Source organism: Eremomyces bilateralis, assembly GCF_010015585.1.
Source record: "Eremomyces bilateralis CBS 781.70 unplaced genomic scaffold P152scaffold_36, whole genome shotgun sequence".
Classification (NCBI taxonomy): Eukaryota; Fungi; Ascomycota; class Dothideomycetes; order Eremomycetales; family Eremomycetaceae; genus Eremomyces; species Eremomyces bilateralis.
This window is the reverse complement of record NW_022985102.1, coordinates 90,585-110,558: the sequence shown is the minus strand read 5'-3', so window position 1 is coordinate 110,558 and position 19,974 is coordinate 90,585. Positions and strand designations below refer to the sequence as shown.

The window sequence follows — 19,974 nt, the reverse complement described above, 5'->3', positions numbered from 1 at the left end:
TGGAAGTCGAAAGGTAAGGACTAACATAAGGCGACTAGCCGATGGCGACCCCGTGGGCTCATCCCATGCTAGTTGGAACGGCTTTGGGGTCGTTTCGAGGAACGGCTCGGGCTTCCCGTAGAACCAGAAAACGGTGAACCCTCGGTTCCCACTTCCCTCACATCTGGACTGCTGCAGTCAATTCAATCCATCATCCATGCCCACTATCATGTTCCAGTTGGTAGTATTAGGGGATGATTGGTAAGGAAACGTACTCTTGTGTATTTTCATCATCAAATGGCGCATCCATCGACATCCATCGAGGACCATCCATTGCTTCCAGCCGAGATAGATTACCTTTTCGAGTCCATGGATTCTACGCGCGACTGACCATTAGGAAGGCAGTTGAAAAGGGGTTGTCCAGTTTCACTGTCATGCTAACGGACAGTTTTTACGCTGTCCCGAAAACAGATGTTCATCGGGACACGATCCATTGATTCCCTACTTCTGTCCAGCCTGCCTGATGGATAGACTCCTGGATCATACGCTCGGGCGGCAGAATTCGACAAGGCACAATTGCTCGAATGCCAAAGGTGTCTTGTCAATTTAGATCTATCGAGGCTATAGGCAGATTTTAATCCAGTAGCTTCAAGTCGATTGGCAAAGTCCTTCCATTTCTCATCTCAAGATTTGATCACTAGTACAAAGAGTTTCTGCCCCACACAAACGAGACCAGATGAAACCAGATGAAACGCTTCCACCTTCACCATTTTCTTACATTCTCGTGTTTTCCGATACGTCATGAACGAGGCTCCGAGCCGTATGCTAAGAAGTTTTGCAGTTTAAATTTTAATCTATTTTCGGGACCCTCCTGCCGATGGCGTGCGGTAATATCTCCAGATTGCAAACCCACTTGGCCCTGCGAACAATATATCTCCAACAGGTACCCGCATGAGCCTCCTGGAGCGACCAATTGCCTCCATGCGGTATTCACGGCAAGCTCTCCTAGTACACCACGTTCCTGTGTTGTTTGATTGACTCGATCCAGTTTTGTTCAATTGAAGGATCGGATCAACGGTTCAGCTGTGCTCTGACACACTTTCATCCTGTACGCTTTTGTTTCGAATCATCTCAGCATGGCGATGATATTCGCATCCCTAGGCATTTGCTCTCATGACCCGTAAATCCTCTTCACAGATACATGACATTTAATTTATCTTCCTTTAGTATTTCGTCCGATCGATCACTGGTTGTGCACGAGATCCACGTTTTTGGATAGCAGATGACGTTGTTCGAGAATTACGACCGCTATAAATTCTGGCCTCATTCCCTCTATCGTTTTCCATAAGCCATCCATTCAGTTTAGTTAGTACCGCTGGTCCAGTCGCTGTTTCTGTATCCGTTCTTTTCTGCCTATTCCTTAGTCCAATCGTTAAAGTCATTCCTTCATTCGCACCATGAAACCCTCCACCCTACTCCTTCTCGCAGCAACGGCCTCCGCCGCGCCTCTGGCTGTGCGGCAGGATACCCCAACTCCTGATCCAGCTGCGGGCGTCGATCCAGGCTTCTCCGTCGGCCCTCCGCTTCCCCCTCTTCTAAAAGCTATTTTCTCCTTGTTAGGCAAACTCCGAGAGGGAGGCGAAGGCCATGATATTAAGGATCTCCTAGAGAAACTTCACGGAGGAAGGAACTCCAGCCACGGCCACAATCATACCCGACCTGGTGGCTTCAAGCCCGGTAGGCCCGGCAAGCCCGGTTCCCCAGGGTCTAATAGCACCGAGGGAGGCCTCCCTGATCTGTCCGCGTTGCTTGGCGGTGAAGGCGGAGAGGACAGCCCGTTGTCCGGACTGGCTGGTCTTCTAGGTGGTGCCGGTGGTGCCAGCGGTGGGAGCGGGGAGGACAGCCCGTTGTCCGGACTGGCTGGTCTCCTAGGTGGTGCCGGTGGTGCCAGCGGCGAAAGTGGGGAAGACAGTCCGTTGTCCGGACTTGCTGGTCTCTTAGGTGGTGCCGGTAGCGCCAGCGGCGAAAGTGGTGAGGACAGCCCATTGTCCGGACTTGCTGGTCTCCTAGGTGGTGCCGGTGGCGCCAGCGGCGAAAGTGGTGAGGACAGCCCATTGTCTGGGCTTTCCGGTCTCCCCGGTGGTGCCAGCAGCGGAAGTGGAGAGAGCGGCGAGTCGTCTGGCCTTGCTGGTCTTCTTGGTGGTGCCAGCGGTGGAAGCGGAGAGGGCAGCCCGTTGCCCGGACTTTCTGGCCTCCTCGGCGGCGCTGGTAGTGCAAGCGGTGCCGGCAGCGATAGTGGCTCGGCGGCATCTCCGTCGGGCGTATCCAGCGCCACGACAATCAGCACGGGAAGCAGGGGACCCAGCGTCCCGGATTCTGCGAGCGGACCCAACTGCAGCCTTCTCCCGGGAGGACCGTCGAATTCTACAAGCCCCACTCCTTCCACCCCGTCTGTTGGGGCCGAAGAACCCAGGTTCTCTATCCTTCCGGTCTCCTCCAGCACATCGACCTCTGGCTCCTCGGGAGCATCTGGCTCATCTGGCGAAGCGACTGGTGGTCACACCCACGCCGGAGAGGCTTCTGGTCATTCGCATGGGGCATAAATAGTGGGGGACGATATAGCTAATCTGTCAACCGGTGCTGGGACCGCAATTCCAGGTCGGATGACCAGGGAGGATTCCATTCCCCGGGATACACCAGCACTGTGTGCCGGAAATTATTCAGTTGCCAAATATGTGTATAGGATCTTGAAGTGCAGGTAACTTTTAAATATGATAACTAAGATTTAACGAACTTGCAAGTCTCATGTCTGCTGTGATGGAAAATGTACTGGCATTTCCAAGTACAACTGCCGAACTATTCGTGAGCGGTCTCATTGAAGGTTCTGAGCAGTTCTGTGTCAATGTCCAACTGCACTTATCCAAGTCATATCGTTACTAGGACAGTCAACTCTCCCTTCGTTGATCATGAAGTATAAGTATAAATGCGATGGTTGTGGCATTATCTGCGTAGAAATGCTTTCCATCAATAAGGCCTCAATATCAACAACTCACTGTCAAGAACTCAGAACACAACCATCTAGCTTTTACTCCTAGCATCCGAAGGGACACGTGTAAGTGAAACGGGGAGGGTTTGAGCAGCTCACACCGTGTTTCTTTTATGCGGACCCGAAAACCACGACAATAGTAAAGAATGACTCGTACTACAATCTACAAGGCACTCCGTGGCATATATTCCCCCAGCTCCAACAAAGAAATAATTTCGTATTCCGAAGCAGAATCCTCAATAGTTGGTTGCAATTGAGGGTATGCGATCTTCCCACTGTTCCTTCACTACTTCTCTCAACCGCAAGCGTCATGTAGGATAACAATAACCAGTCAAATTCAACTTGTACAGTCATAGGTGCCCCTGAGTGAAGCTGCCATCCAGGTATAAAGCCAGATGATAGTCATGGCACACTCGGTGTTCAACACCCAACTCGACACCTACAACACCATTCTTAGCTGATTCTGAGATGGCATCCAACCGGACTCCTAGACTCCCAGACTTGCCAAGTACATATCCAACTCCACCAAACTTAGTTCTTGACTATGTGTTTATTCACATCCGACCTAGAAACCGTGAAACTGATGAAAATGGATAGCAATTCCATGGTTTGCCCGAACTCAATTTAGTATAACCGGAAGACATGACTTTTGGTACCAGTGCCGGAGAATATCCACGAGAATGGTTGCAATACAATTGTGTGTGATCCTTCCACGGTTTCCTGATTAGTTCTCCAGAGCAAGCCTTCATAGGATGACAAGTATCAATCTTCAATTATTTCAAACTCTGCGGACTGGGACTAAACCATGATTGACTGTGATGCTGAATCGAAATAGTATATTGATCGGGCAGAGAATTAGACTAGGGCAGGAAATTAGAAGCCTAGAGGGGCTTGGAATCATACAGGCCACGAGGTGGGCAGCAGGAATAGTCAGTCATTTTTGAACGCACATTGCAGGACTGTCTTGGACCGTATTACGAGAATAAATTCCTATCATCCGGTTACACGTCCGAGTCATCTAACGCAACTGTTGAAGGCAAGAAGCGGTATTTGGCCGTGAAGCACTTCCACGGATCGTACTTGTTCTGTTCATAAAAAAACAACCCTCGCTGACTGTAGGAATGATCGAAAAAGCGCGTGCGAAGAACGTAACGGAAACGACATAGGCTCAAATACCCATATGCATATATGTCTTCAAACACGATGTACTAAGAAGGATGGGAAAAAGACATGAGTTGGGCGCAAAAGAGGATCAAGTCCTCTTCCTACTGTAGGAACAATACTAATAGGAATATGGAACACGGGATCACACAAGGAGTACTGTTGAAAGAGTAGGTAAGCAGGAAACATACATAACTAAGTGTCGCAGGCCAAGGCATGAGCTCTAGCCTCTAGGAGTCCAAGGCTACAAACTGCATTAATAATCTTGCCGTGACTCTCGTATATCTGTAGGGCTGGGGGACCAGGCATTCAGCTAGAACACACAACTTACACACAACACATAATACAAACAACTTCGCTGCTGTAACAACAGCACCTCACTCCCAACCATTTTAGCACATCACGTGCGACACTAAGTTAGTAGTAACGTACTCCACAAGCGAGTGGTCAGTACAAGCGAGCAGTCAAACCTAACCATGAAACACCCGTGAGCCACAAAATCGGGCTGAAACATGTTCTTTAGGTCGTCTAGTTACTACAGATCAATGTTTTTCTATCGGAGTTTCATATAATTAGGGCGTTGTAGAGATATCTTTAATTGAAATGGTTTGGTTTGGCTGGGGCTGGCACTCGCTTGTATTGACCACTCGCATGTAGAGTACGTTAAATTAAGAATGACTAAGTTAACTTAGTTACGACTTACGAGTGTTCCGTACCTAACACAGTAAGCCGGCTTCCCCAGATGCTTTCTCGGCCCGAATTTGACTTTCGGCAACTGGATGCCGACAGTGGCGCAATGTTCCCGGTGTCCCGGGCCCCGTCTCTCCGGTGGTCACTGTGCATCGTCGAGTCGTGACTTCGCGATCGCAACATTGAATCGCTAACCAACAACTTGTATGCCGTACAGAATTGCTTACGTGCATTCTTCACCATTCGTGCTACATAATCAACTCTTTCGGTTTCGCAAAACTCTTCTCTGGAGCCGGTGTTGATGCCTATACATTGTCTATATGGCTGTGCTTATCATGTGGAATTCATATCCAATACTTTCGTCCAGCGCTTCATGAACTTCAAGGAATGGACCAGATTCTCCACTATGACACTGGTACCCAGTCAATAGTATGTTGATGGCGTGTCTAGTACGATAAATACCATGCTGACTTCGTGTAGGATGGTTGTGCTTGCGTTCCCTATTGTATCTACGGAATCCCGAGCAGCAATCCATCCCTCCCTCGCCGCGCGCCTTTGAACTCCGACCAAGTCATCGCTTGCCTCGACGCTGCTACATCGGTAATCGACCGTGGAGATGTGGCCTTGCCGAATAGCCAGCTGCGGGTAGTATGGGTGTTCGGAAAGTCTCTTCCTAAGCGACCCGATCAAACAATAGACAAGGGGACCTACACACCCGCTCCGCCGACGTCGGACGGCTATACGTTTCAGGCAATCTCAAGCGGGCTCTTATGCGCATCCGAACTCCTGAAGAAGCGCCCGGCGCCTTCGCATGCCAATGCGCCACGACAATCCGGGACGGGAGATGCATCTCCAGCAGAGCGGCCGCAACTCGAGACCCCGAGAGTCTACGCCGCATTTCTCTCCGCAGTGATATGGACGGTTACATACATCCTCTGTCGCGATCATCGTGCGATCTCGCTCAATTTCCGCACACTCCTCATGCCAGAGCCTATAATAGAAAACAGGTCCACCCCCAGCCCGGGCAGAGCCGGGTTTCTCGCCGTTGCTCTCGATGCCAACCTCACGAACACGGGGACACTATCTATATCATTCAAACCACTCTCGAATAGAAGTTGGCGGCCGATCCAGGATCCTATGATTGGCTCAACTTATAGTGGCAAGATTCGTATCGCTCCTGTTGGAGTAGAAGCGCGGTACGATCCTACGCGAGCATACACATCAGACGAAGGGGGAGGAGCTGAACGCTGGAAGGCAGTGGTACAGAGATGGTTACGGAGCAACGGAATTGAGATCGAGGGACTTGACGACCCCGAGCAATGGGTACGAGTGGGTAGAAGCGGGCGGGCCAGAAACCCAAGAGCTGTGTGGTGGCCAGCCCGCTTGTGCTTCGCTCCTCGGCGAGCTCGTGACTTAAGTGCACTAGATACACTCGACACGAACACCACCGGAACTCAGGAAGATCAGACTGAGACGACCACGCCCCTGACGTTCCACGGTGCGTTTGGAACACATGGGCTATCTGAGGTTCTGAACGAGGCTCAGGAATGGGCAAGTCAAAAAGACGCTCGTGATGTAGCCATTAAAGCCCTCCGAAGCGCAAAAGTGGAAGAAGAATCTGAGGTGCCGGTTGACGCGGATGTGAGCATGTTGGATGCATCTTCACCGTTCAACATGAGACATGGAACCATGTTCGATGCACCGGGAACCACGGGTATATACCCAACACCACCAGATGCTGTCTTAGCACACGCCCCTCAAGGCCTAGCGAATGATTCATCTAATCATGCGTCGGACCTGATCGGATACCCTTCGTTGACCGAGCCGTTTGCTCGGCCGGAAGAGGTCCTCTCGACGGGCCCCGGTGCTGTGCGTGAGAATCTTACTACATCAGGCACGGATTCGAATATTGAACCGTTTGCCGGCGATGATGACGATGAGTTTGTGAATAACGACCTTACGGAAGCGGATTTCAGTTTTTTCGACGAACCCGATGTCGATCCGGTGGCTGATATTCCTGAATCTACCGACGAGATGGACATGCCTGATATTTCAGCAAAGCCGGATGCGGATGAACAGGAAGCCACCCAGATCGATAACATCGTTACGCTACCTATCGAGTCAAAGTCAGATACGAAAGAGCATGAGGAAACCAGTGCTGGTGACGTAGAGTCGCCGACCGTTGAATTTTCACGGCCAAATCCCACATTGGAGATCGAAACGCACCATCATCATGCCGATTCGGATTCTAAGGAGAATAAGATGCTTCTACTGAGCCCTGAACTCGTCAAGCGCAAGCTGTTCCCTCACGAGGTCGAAGATGCCACAACGAGCACTGCATCCCCTTTTGCGTCATCCATCAAGCGGGACAATCCGTTTGAAGCGGTCATCTTCAGCAGCGATTTTCTTTCCGCCGATTCCAAATACAACATGAATGGGCGGTTTGCTTTTACCAGTTCCTCGCGAAATCCTTCGGTGGCCATGGCTGCTTCGCATTTTCCCCCTCTTGCAGTTGAATTGCAGGAGCTGCGCGAACGGGGAGCGCGGTGGGAGAGCCCAGATACCACGGACGAGTCGAACGATACAGAAGGCTCTTCGCCGGATGTCGACGACGCCCGCACTGTAACGGAAGTCCAGCCGTTATTCTTTGGGTCAAATACGGAAGACCCGCCGCGTGGTACCAAAAGGAAGTTCGTCGGGGTTGACCGTGAAGCCGGTGCGACTCCTGGGAGCTCGAATGAACCACCGACCACGCAAACCGGCGCGCCTGGTGTATCAGTTCCCGATGAAATGACGAAAGCATCGGAATACTTCATGGTCGATCCGAACTCCCGTCCTTTATTGCCTGCCTCCGACCCCGAAGCCCGCAGTTCTGCTACTTTGTACGACGAGAAGTCCCCCACCCCCGAAGATACGATTGCGATAGCCCAGATCATTGCGAGCCAGCACATGTTTAGCTCAATGCGTGCTTCTCAGGCACCATCCGGTTCCGATCCATCCGGGCGGATATCGAAATCCCCGAACAAATCCTTCCTGAACGCCTTTCGAAGTTCCGTTAATGCCATGTTTCCTTCCAGTCGGCCATGCGATTTCCAAAGATATCTCCAGATCCAAGATGTCTTCCCTGGGATTGGATGCTTGGCGAATATGAAAAACCACGTGAAAAGGACACCTGGAGCTGCTATTCATACGCCGGACACGAATATTGATACATCTGGACTCGTATTCCCTATTCCTCCACCACAGGTACGGATGCGACGATGCGATGCGTTATGGGACTTATTGCCAACCTCTCTGTCATTCTGGGAAGCACTGGGCCTTGCACCTCCTGGTGGGGCGAAAAACCTAGCCGTCCACTGTGTTTACCCCTCCTCAAAATCGGGCTCGGATTCAGTCGCGGAATCTGTCGAAAACTTCATCGATAGCATCGGGGCAGGATACGAGACACTCAAACTCGGAATACATTCGAAAGGAAGGTCGACGCAATTCGAGCCCGTCGGGCTCATCCCGTACAGTCTTGACAGAAGATCATCGGATGGGCAGATGCTACCAGACATATGCATCCAGTTGGGCAACAGTTTGGCAAGAACTGCGACTGAGCTACCCGTGAGAACAGAAAAGGGCGCATCGAATATCAACGACTCAGGCCAGCCGGACAATTATGTGATCTATATCGTTGATCCCTTTGGAACCACCTCATCGCTCCGTCAGATCTGCTCCTCATTCTGGGCGCTCTTCCAACAGTATCGCAAGAATGCGTTTATACGTACCATGCCCGCCTGTCCGGATATTGTTCTGCAGGTCGTCCCATTGGAGGTGGTGTCGCGATTCGCAGTGTCCGCAGCAACAGATGCAGACCTTTGTTACAAGCTCGCTCGTGAGGTGTACGATCGATGTCCACCGAGAAAAGACGGGAAGCAAAAGCTCGATCTTCCAATCTACTCGGCGCCCTCGATCCATTTTGAAGAGCGACTCGCGAAACAGATTCCTTTCAAGGTGGACAAGGAGCCACCGACGGATCTGCTCCACGACAACATGCATCTTCATGTCGGATACAGTAAAAGTCAGGATGGAAATTGGGTGACTGCAGTCTGGACCGACAACACCGGGAAATATCACACCACGGCTTCTTACTGTCTCTACAAGTATCGACCGATCGTTGAAGTGATCCGCGAGATATGGGAGACGACTCTAGACTTCTTACCCGCTCGGAGGTCGAACTGGCGGTTGTGCATCGCACGTTCGGGAGTGATGGAGCAAGACGAGTCAGAAGGTAAGCTCAGTCACCTACGCAAGCATCAACCCATAAACGATACTAGTCGAGCTGACACATCTCCAGCATGGCGGTCGTTCCATTTCGTACCATCCCATCTCCAAGTATTGGTCACGCTCGTGACCGTCGATGCCTCTCCATACCTCTCCATCACCCCTCCAGAGAGCACCGCTGCCGGTGCAACTGGAACCCCTGTCTCCACCCCTCAAGCTGGCCCGTCTCCGGACACCCACGCACCCACACCTGCCGCAACGCCGAGCGACCTCACACTCGAAGCATCGGCCGATCCCGACGCGCACCTCATCGACGCGTGCGACGAAACCTGGGGCATCATGCTCAACCGCCGGTTGCGCAACGCCCACAGCATCACGGAATGTCGCCCGTGTCTCGCGAGCGGACTACTCGTGAAACGCGGGAAACTGGCAGGTAGCGACCAGTTGTCCTCCTACGCTGACGACGACGGTGGCGACGAGTTCCCGTGCGTCGCGGTGAATCTGGTCTGGATATGGCAAGTTGGGCACACGACGCAGGGAGGGAGTGGGAATAATAACTCGGGTGGTGGTAGTAGTAACTCGATGAATGATGGATCGCCTGGGGGTTTGCCGACGCCCCTGGCGTACGTGGATACCACGTTGAAGGATCTGTTGGTGCTGTATCGAGGGTTAGGGCTCCTCGGAAAGCTTCGAGGGTTGCAAGGGACGCAGTCCGGACTGATTCCGTGGCATGTTGCTGCTGCTATGAGGGGAGTACGAGAAGTGGAAAGAGCATTTTTCTAATAGAACGTGGTCATGCCATGGCTGAGGGGATGGGTCGAGGAGGATGCTGCCGCTAGTTAGAGTTCCGTATAACTAAGTTAGATACCCAACGTATTACCGATTTGTAGCTGAGGGATGGACTTCCTTGATTGGATGCAGTGATAGGTCAGCTGACCCCCTAACCGCCCACCCCCGATCCCGCCCACTTCAAAATATGCCGGGTAATATTTTCTTTACTACAATATCAACTCTATTTCATTACCAATTTCTCATACAAATGCCAAAGTATACAGAGGAAGCGCTGGAAAATGCGCTAGGTGATATTAAAACCGGAAAATATCCTTCTGTCCGTGCCGCTTCGACCGCTTATCAGATTCCAAGGAGCACGATTCGAGGCCGACTTGACGGCACACCTTCACACAAAGAAACATTGCAGATTCGGCAGAAACTCTCACCTAATCAAGAACGGGATCTGGTCGAATGGATCGTCGCCGAAGATTCCGTTAATTGAGCCCCTTCCTATCTCCGCGTTACCCAAATGGCGGAATGTATTGCGCGAGAAAATGGCGACAACAAACCTTGCGGGAAGCATTGGGTCCAGGGCTTTTTGCGCCGGAACCCCCAGGTGACTAGTAATTATGGTGGGGAAGGCTCTAGAGGCCTCACGGGCAAATGGAGCAACAAAAGAAGCTATTTCTAGTTTTCTCGACCTGTACAGGCATATCTGCACGACCTACAAGATCAAGCCCTGCAACCGCTGGAATTTCGACGAACATGGGATAATGTTCGGTATGGGCACCAATGGGAAAGTGGTCGCAGCGCGCAAGAAGAATTTGAAGGGCCATACGTACGTTAAGACCCCCGGCGGCCGGGAATGGGTCTCCCTGATCGAAGCGATTTCTGCAGACGGTAGATCGATCTCACCACTTGTAATCTTCAAAGGTTACAGCCTGCAGACTACATGGTTTCCGGCCCATATTTATGGGTGGCGGAATTGGCACTTCACAGTATCTGAAAACGCCTGGACGTCCAACGAAATCGGGCTTAACTGGCTCCGTAGGAAATTCCTGCCGGAAACAGCCCCTGAAGACAAGAACGAATGGCGCCTCTTAGTCTGCGATGGCCATGGGTCACATGCAACGATTGAGATCATGAAGCTGTGTAAAGACCATAAGGTTTTCCTCCTATATCTCCCCTCTCATTGCTCGCATATCTTGCAACCCCTCGATATCGCGTGCTTTTCGCCTTTGAAGTCGAAATACCGCCGCGAACTACGTCTCCTAAGTTCGCTTGATGATAATACGCCTGTAAAAAAGCATAGATTCATTGAGATCTATAGTAAGGCGCGCCCTGAAGGCTTGTCAGCCGAAAATATACGGGCGGGGTTCCGTGGCACTGGTCTGTTTCCGTTCAACAAGCACAAGATCTTGGCCTCTACCCAATTGAACGAGAACCATATATTTTTCCCTGAAACTACACCGGAGCCGCCTGATACATGTAGATCACATACTCCGGATGGTCCTAGTCAAGTATGGGATACAAAAATGGATGATTTGACGGCAAGGGGTCGGAGGGGTTTCCAGCGCAAGGTTGCAAAGTCGCTTGGCAAAAAGAACACCGTAATCGCCTCGCACAAGGCGGAAGTTCAACGCCTTAGCAGAACAATTAAAGATATGGGCGACCTGCTGCGGAAGAAACAGAAGAAGATCACTGTCGATCAGAACGAGAAATATGCGAATGCCGACCGAATTTTTGCTGAAAAAGAACAGGCCGAGAAGGAGGCTGCCGAGGAGGAAAAACGGGCAGAAGATCACCAATACATCGCAGGGGGGGAGGCCAAAAGCACTGAGGCTTATTTCCAGTCGTGTCTTTATAATTTTCAACTTTAGACCACCAAAAAACGTATGGATTCAACTAGATGAAGCAATAAAGCGACTGATGTGATACCGATTTTGGGTGGGCGGAATGGGGGGTGGACGGTCGAGATATCAGCTGACCTATCTCAAATATCTCATCAATATTAGTACTGATCGTCGACCTTTGACCCCCGACCCTTGACCCCCGACCATTGTGAGCCGATGATTCTTGCCATCTTGTGGTCAATCCGATCGGACGTTGGTGTGTCATTACTCGTAAGCCGTTTGTTACTCGTACTAATAAATCGGGTTAGATTTCATGAAGACTTTATGAGGACGGGCGTGCCCTAGTGTCCACAATCGTGGATGAGGTAAGCGTCAGCTGACGAAACCACTAACCAGGGGCGCGGATACCCCATCATACCTGTAGTCAACATGTAGTAATGAATTAATACCTAAAGGCTAAAATTAGACAGCAGGGTCTGGCCGAGAAGCGCTATACTATTCTTAGTATTGACGAGACTTAACATCATCCGCGAATGTCCTCTACCCACATAATAGGTAGATCGGGTACCGGTTGAGCCACCTGGAGAGAGCTGAATCGTCCCTCCTTTAACTCTTTTGAGCCAATGCGGAGATGCCTAGCCACTCTAAGCTGTTACCTGTTCTTTGAGTCCTATTAATCACATGCTTACTGAGTTGAGGGAAATTCCTTTGTGACGGCATCCATTCCGAATTTGCCATGTTGTATTTGTCAATTAAAGAAAGAAACAGTGCTATCGTGGATTGGATGTTCTCGATTTAGACCCGGCGCGGACGACCGTCGATGTAAGCAAGCCGTGATTCAATTATATATAAGAGGGTGTGTATAACCCGGTCGATTTCTTATCCTACCTGGTTTTCACAAGTCAATTGGATACCTTAGACGACGATTTATATTTTCCTTCACATTTTAGACAAGTGGTCACTATGTCCTATAAAAATGAACGCAGTCAGACCACCCAAATCGATCATGTCGCTCGTACCACTCCAGATCGCATCGTCGCGTACATCCCCCACTCCACCGACATCAACCAAGGCTTTCGTTCTATCACCGCCGCGCGATATGCCAGAGCCGTGAACGTCCTGTGCGAATCTCTGGAGCCCCGAATCGGTCGCAGCACCACGCACCAGGCTATCGGCTACATTGGAAAATGGGACTTCCGGTACCACTGGGTGGCGCTTGCGTTGAAGAAACTCGGGTTCGTTGGGTTGTACTCGGCGCCGCGGAACAGCCCTCAGATGCATCGGCATATCTTCGAATCGAAACAGTGCGGGACCTTGTTGCATAGCGAAGGGTTGGATATCGCGGCATGTCTCGGGGACAAGGAGATGAACTGCATCCAGGTCCCATTGCTGGATGCGCTCCTGGCGGACGGGAAGGCTCCGAGGGAGTATCCGTACGAGAAGACGTTCGAGGAGGTGTGGGATGAGCCGTTCGTGATTGTCCATACGTCCGGAAGCACAGGCATGCCCAAGACTTTGAATCTTACGAACGGTTTTGTGAGTTCCTTGAGGGAGCTAGGGGCGTATCCGCCGAAAGAAGATGGTCGGAACAACGTATATTCGTTGCTTTTCCAGAAAGTGCGATATTATTGTAACTTCCCACCATGGCATACCGGTGGCATCCTCATCGGTGGCCCGTTATTGAACTTCTACGGCGAGTCGGAGCAGGTGTGGCATCACCCGGATAGTCCGCCCACCCCAAAGACAATCATAGATGCGGTGAACCATGGCAAGGTGTATAGGGCCGTCCTTGCTCCCGTGACAATACAGGGGATTGCAATGACGGAAGGCGGCTTAGATGCCCTCGGTCGGATGGACACGGCATCATTTTCTGGAGGTGAGTATTCGTTATTTGAAATTCCAACGCGAGCATCGCTGACATCGGCACAGGCCCACTCGATAAAGTCACGGGTAATTTAGTGTCAAAGCGAACCAACCTCTATTCCATCATGGGATCCACAGAAGGGGGTGTGACTGGGCTGCAATACATCCACAAGCCTGAAGACTGGGAGTACATCGAGTACGACCCGGAGGCAAGCGGTATCGAGTTCCGTGAGCAATCTCCAGGCAGATACGAGCTGGTCTTCGTGCAAACCCCTGCTGCTGCGCGCATTCAAGGCATCTTCAACACGTTTCCTGATCGCCAGGAATATCTGTCGAGTGATCTTTACTCCAAACATCCAACCCTTCCGAACCACTGGAAGTTCCAAGGCCGGACGGACGACCTCGTTGTATTCGCCAGCGGGGCGAAGCATAATCCGCTTTCATTCGAGGAGAATGTCCGCCTCAATAACCATGTCTCCGAGGCGCTGGTATTCGGCACCGGACGTATGGCTGCTGGGCTTCTGATCGAGATGAAGGACACCCCCTTGGAGAACTGGGCCCAGGCAAAGGAGGTTCTTGATAGTATCTTGGCTTCCGTGGAGGCCGCTAATACGGCGGCACCCAAGCACGCGGTCGTCCAACGCAGCTTGATCTTGTTCACATCGGCCTCAAGTCCTTTCATGCGAGCGAGTAAGGGAACCGTGGTTCGTAAGAGATCGCTGGATCTGTACGGTGCAGAGATCGAGAAGGCATATGCGAATTGTGCAGTGCCCGACATGGTGACTTCGGCAGTGACCGAAGTCATGCGGAACTGAGTTCGTAAAGCCACTCAATTTAATTCGTTCGACACCTAGATAGGCCCATTGACTATGACAGCCATTTGGAAATCATCTCCTCACACACAAATCGCTCCGAATGACCCACTTTTCTCCACCTGACACTTCTCGACCTTCATGCAGCATGCAGTCTGCACCATGTCGATGCAAAAGTGCCAGGCCAGCATCGGGGGCGATGGAGACCGGCTGCAGAGGAGCTTCTCCTTTGGAAGACTTGTTCTTCTTCGACGTCGACTCGCTGGATGGGTAAAATACAGTCTCCCCTCCCGAGCAAGAAGTCAGGTATAGAAGAAGGGTCCATGTAGTTCGAGCTGGAATCGAAGGGTCTCCAGGAATCGTGACCAGGTTGGAATCATCGTAATGACAGTCGAAGAATTGGCCCTTCGTGTATCTGTATATTCGAATATTCGGGTTCAAGCCAACGACTTCCCCTCCGAAGAGCTCGCGTCGCTGTTCCGGACTCATCTCATTCCCAGATGACTCGCCTGTACCCGTGATGAGACCCCTCAATGGAGTCTCCAACCATAATTTTTCCGCAAATTGAGCGTCGTCGATCTGAAAGCGATCATTCACTCGAACCGCGTCACCTTTGCGCGGCTTTCCCGGGGTGGTGATGAGGGGGAGGGTTGGGAGGAACTGCAAGTACGCTTTGCAGAGGGCAGGATCCCAAAACCGTGGAATTGTAATGATCTGGCCAGGGACAAGTTGATGTAAACTTAAATTTTGGTCATGATATCCGCGCTTGGAGTTTAATTGCGGCCAATCGACAGGATATTTCGGTTGCTTTTGGGCCGCTGAGCCGGTTGAACCATCGTGACTTTTGACCTTGCTCTTTTTGGGTGGCATTCTGGAACCATGGAATATATTAGATAATTGGATTTCCCTTTGGAAATGAGGCAAATCGATGGATCAACTTTCAGCAACCAAACCGATCGTACCAGGAACCAAACACATGGACGTCTTCGCGCAAAGGAATTTGGACGAACGGAAACGTGAAGAAATACACAGTGCTCGCTAGGTAACAATACAACCCTGTCTGCTCGAGCTGGGGATGTAGGTTGTAAAAGAACAATCAGATGCAGGATCCATTAATATTGTGATCAATGATGAATCACAAGACTGGATGTACTGCATGCGGACGTTCGTGCCCGATTTCTCGGATGCTTGAGCTCCGCCATGAATTCTTGGTACTCTTTGCCAAGCCTATAATTCTCAATACCGGACTTCCGCCCCGCCCTAATCCATTCCGCTGTCCTTTCCCGCTAGTTCCGCCCTGGTTCGCAGCTTTTGCATTACCAGCACATCCGTCATTTACCGCATCCAACTCGATTCCTTCAGCAGATTCAAGGCAATCCCGATCTCCCCTCACCATCACCGCGACAGGCAACTGAATGCAAGTTCGGTTGGGCACCGTCGACAAGGAACACGGCCTGAGCATATTGGAAACCGGACACTAGCAGTGGACACCAGCAGTGGTGACCCCCGCAAATTTTCCCTTTCCCGCCTTCCGCCCAACGGCCCAAGGCCAACAATCGCCGCCCGCAGCAGTTTGCGTCCCTCCAGTCCATCCCGACAATCCAGACAACCCACCCATACTTAGCCAATTCACGCGCAACAACCCACGCAATCCACACGAGGACACCGTTGTCTTCTCAAGCTACGCAAAAGACACCTTAACTACTGTGGCTTCACGACTTGTCCTTCATTGGTTGACGCGATCACCGCGGGACGACCCTCACCAGCAGTCGCAGAGAAGTGATAGGTCCTAGTGAGGAAGAGACTGAGGACTCGCCCGATTGAGAGGAAAGGACCGATCACGGCGAACAATCCGACCAACAATCGCACCCCCGGAGCCCTGACAATGACCCATTTCTCGAAATGTCTCTACTCGCCTCACATCCGATTCAAGTACCTTCACATCTGAACACCGACGGTGTCGACACTACCATGGCCACTGATGGCGACACCATATATCCCGACTCCAGCGCGGCAATTCCAGGACCAACCCTCGATATGCTGCATAACCTTCCGGTCGAACCCTCGACCATCGCCAACTGGGACCTCAACCCCCAGTCGGTCGAACAGGAGCCGCCTCAAACCCCCAGTAGTGTTCACCCCGCCGCATTAGCCCTTGGCCAGGCAGGCGCAAGCGCATTGACCGATGGAACATTGCACGGAGCGCTCAGCCATGCTCTCGCGGGAGTAAGTCCGGGAATCAACTCATTCGATCCGAATAACTTCGCCTCCATCCAATCGAGCGATGGTCACCATGGCGGCAATTCCACTCCGCACCCGCAGACCATTATGGCGTTCGCGAAACTTGGCTTCCCGGACGGCAACTTTTATATCAACACCAAGCGCGTTTATATTGGCCGAGACTTGAGACTATATAAGATGCTCAAGAGCAAATCCAGAGAAAACTCGAATGAGGATGCTCTCCAGGCGATCGCCAGGGACCTAGGGAATGGAGGTCACTCGGGGCAGATGAGCGCTGCACAAAGTCAAATCAGCGAGAGCGGAGGCATCGTCGGTCCGTCTGCCGACTCCTTAATGGCACTGAAGAGCCGTCGCTCAAGGCATGCCGCCTCCGAGTCGCAGGATTCCATCAACTCCGACGGGGCCAACCTCACTCATGAGTTTTACCATCCGTTGGCCCCGAGTGTCGCGGCCGACGCGCAACTGGACAAACGAAACGGCACCACCATCAACCATACAAGCGAGTTCCCTCCCGACTTCTCGAGCTTTGCCGCCGACCCCAACGAAGAGCCATTTGTTCCGGTTCACAACCCGGTAGGGCCCAACGAGAAATCCCACGGAGCCATCTCACGAAAGCACCTCTCCATATACTTCAGCATCTCCGAGCAGGTTTGGAGAATGGAGGTCCTGGGAATTAATGGTGCCTTCTTGGACGGCGTTCACCTCGAACGAGGTGACGACAGGGTCCTGGAAAGCGGTAATATTATGCAAATTGGCGGTGTTAGGATCTCCTTCATATTGCCGGAGAATACGGTTCAAGATGATAACCGGAGCGAGAAGATGAGCGTCAGCTTTGAAGACGAGGAAGGGAATGAGATCGACACACACATCTCCGGAGAGTCCGAAGAAGAATACGAGCAGCCGGAGTACTATTACTATGGCTCACAAGCCGAGTTTGATGATGACGAGGACCTCGATCAGCATGGGGTCGACAACGAGGATGAGGATATGGAAGATGAGGACAGCGAGTCCCCTGGAGAAGTCGAATACACCAAGAAACCGGCGAAGCCTCCTCTGAAGCTTCGAATCAAGGAGAAAGAGCCAGAGAAGCCGCCGACACACGATCCGCGGTGGAAGCACAAAGGCGGCAAGACAAAGCCATCGACGGCCCTGGAGAAGCAGGAGAAACAGGCACCCCAGAAGCAGCAGACGAAAGCGCAGAAGAAAGAGGCGTTGAAGAAGAATCTGAAGATCACGACCAAGGTCAATGGCCGCCCAGCACCTCCGAAAGTCAAGTCACCTGAGGAGCCGGTGTCCAGTCCACCAGACGAGAGTGATGCTGCCTCACCCAGCGCGATGCTGCCATCCACCGAAAACATTTCTCGTGAACGTGATCTAGTCAATGGCGTCGATGTTCATGTCCCAGGGCTTCCCATCGGCATCGTCATCCCCGCTCGGCCCCGTGGACCAGGTCGGCCCTCAAAAGAATTCCTGTCGAAACGCGAGAAACAACAATTGCTGCGAGAGTACAAGGAGCGAAAGCGTCGCGAAGAGCAAGGCCTGGATCCCAATGAAGTGACCCCAGCACCCGAGCGATTGGATAGTGACCATGACGAAGGAAATGAGGCCGACGAGGAGCACCCACGTGAACCTCGTCCACCCGTGGAGAAACCCGCTGGGTATATTCCGAAAGTCGACAAGCCGCCCAAACGCGAGCGGTCTCCATCTCCCGAGATGCGCCTCGCGGACTACACCCCCGAGCAGCTGAAGGCCCCAAGCAAACCCTACGTCGTGATCATCTACGAAGTCCTCAGCGCCTCCACCCAGCCGTTGAACCTGAAGTCCATCTACAAGCGGATTATGATGCGCTACCCACACTATAAATTCTCCGTCGATGGAAATGGTTGGCAAAGTAGTGTGCGACACAATCTTGCGCAACATCCTTGTTTCCGCAAAGTGGAGAAAGACGGGAAGGGCTGGCTCTGGGGCATCGATCCAAACGAACCATTCGATAAGGACCGGAAGCGACGTGCAGAAGAAACGTTGCCAAATCCTCGGATCAATGGCCCACGACCTGTGGCACCAGACGAGAAGTTGATGTTCGTCGTCCAGACGAGTCCGGCACCACTGCGTGCTCTTCCTCTACCCCCGGCCAGCCTCCACCTCGACAGCGCACCAGATGCTACTCCAGGCACTCCATCACGACCTGGACAACCTTACCGCTCACCGTACTCTCAAAACTCCCCATACCCCCAAAGAGTCTACCACAATTATCCCCCTCCCGCCCAGCATCCTCCACCCCATTTCGCACCCCACGCCTCCTCCTCCGGCCCATTACCCCCACCTCCGGCCCGCCCGACTCCGAACATCGCCTCAACCAACCACCTCCTCCCCTTCCAAGGTCCGCACATTCAACCTGACCTCGCACCCCCCATCGACGGCTTTCCGAACCCGTCCCTCCAGTTCTTCCGACTTTTCGGTGTCACGTTCCCCGACTACACAGCGGTCGGGTTCCTGAACTTCCGCAACTGGTACGTGAAGAATAGCACGAACCACCCGAGCCAAAGCCTGCGGGAAGTCGACCACGCGATGGCGGAGAGCTTCAATGACAAGCCGCTACCAATCCCGGGCCTCACGCAGCTGGAGAACGAACTGGTCAAGGTCATTCGGAACGTGTTCAATAAGAGCAAGGCAGGCCAGCCCGGACAGGTGGGGCCGCAGCAGGCGAGCCTGAATGGCGGCGCGGCGGAGAAGGAGGCGGAGAAATTGGTGGAGCAGATGAAAGGCGATGTGGAGGCCGTAGCCGTGTCGGGTTCGAGTGGTGCTGCGGGTATGGGCCAAGGAGCGGATCAGCATCACTATGGGCAGACGGTTGGCGCAAGGGCCACGGGACAGGTTACCGTGGATTCACCGGACGACATGGAAGAACATGGATTCGAGCCGTTGAGTGATTCGGACATCTCGTCCGACGACGAAGCGATGGGATACATGGACGAACGCGAACGCAATCACCGAGCCGAACTTCGTCAAAAAGCCGAGCGCCATCACCAGGCCGAACTCCATCATCAAGCCGAGCGCCATCACCAAGCCGAACGCAATCGCCAAGCCGAACGCAATCATGAACGCGAGGGTATCGGCGAAGGCCAAATCAACGTCGAAGATCACCGCAGTGTCAATTCTTCCGCCAACTTGGAGGGCCAACCCAACGTCGGAGGTCAACCTAACGTCGAAAGTCAGCCCAACGTCGAAAGTCATCCCAACGTCGAAGGTCATCCCAACGTCGAAGGTCAACCCAACGTCGAAGGTCAACCCA

At 52.4% G+C, this 19,974-nt stretch overlaps 5 protein-coding genes across 5 annotated transcripts in view; 4 read left to right on the top strand and 1 right to left on the bottom strand.

The window, feature by feature from the left end:
• Positions 1 to 1,436: 1,436 nt before the first annotated feature.
• P152DRAFT_477339 (uncharacterized protein) lies at positions 1,437 to 2,582 on the top strand (the record flags this gene model as incomplete). The annotated part of the gene is made up of 1 exon (XM_033681574.1): positions 1,437 to 2,582. The coding sequence occupies one exon, from the start codon at positions 1,437 to 1,439 to the stop codon at positions 2,580 to 2,582; it is 1,146 nt and encodes a 381-aa protein (XP_033530057.1).
• A 2,348-nt stretch (positions 2,583 to 4,930) lies between these two features.
• Positions 4,931 to 10,034, top strand: P152DRAFT_517562 (uncharacterized protein). Its single transcript, XM_033683017.1, has 3 exons — positions 4,931 to 5,305; positions 5,357 to 9,149; positions 9,216 to 10,034. Exons 1-3 carry the CDS (start codon positions 5,264 to 5,266, stop codon positions 9,923 to 9,925), a joined length of 4,545 nt encoding a protein of 1,514 aa, XP_033530056.1. The 5' UTR covers positions 4,931 to 5,263; the 3' UTR covers positions 9,926 to 10,034.
• A 2,237-nt stretch (positions 10,035 to 12,271) lies between these two features.
• P152DRAFT_221495 (acetyl-CoA synthetase-like protein) lies at positions 12,272 to 14,480 on the top strand. The gene is made up of 3 exons (XM_033674492.1): positions 12,272 to 12,622; positions 12,686 to 13,642; positions 13,696 to 14,480. The coding sequence occupies exons 2-3, from the start codon at positions 12,730 to 12,732 to the stop codon at positions 14,442 to 14,444; spliced, it is 1,662 nt and encodes a 553-aa protein (XP_033530055.1). The 5' UTR covers positions 12,272 to 12,622; positions 12,686 to 12,729; the 3' UTR covers positions 14,445 to 14,480.
• P152DRAFT_221491 (uncharacterized protein) lies at positions 14,122 to 15,562 on the bottom strand. Its single transcript, XM_033674491.1, has one exon. The coding sequence runs from the start codon at positions 15,309 to 15,311 to the stop codon at positions 14,517 to 14,519; it is 795 nt and encodes a 264-aa protein (XP_033530054.1). The 5' UTR covers positions 15,312 to 15,562; the 3' UTR covers positions 14,122 to 14,516.
• A 626-nt stretch (positions 15,563 to 16,188) lies between these two features.
• The window catches only part of P152DRAFT_221476 (uncharacterized protein), a 4,221-nt gene continuing 435 nt past the window's right edge, over positions 16,189 to 19,974 (top strand). Inside the window, exon 1 of the mRNA XM_033674490.1 lies at positions 16,189 to 19,965. Within this exon, the coding sequence (XP_033530053.1) occupies positions 16,344 to 19,965 (3,622 nt within the window). The 5' untranslated portion in view covers positions 16,189 to 16,343. The remainder of the gene's footprint in view (positions 19,966 to 19,974) is intronic.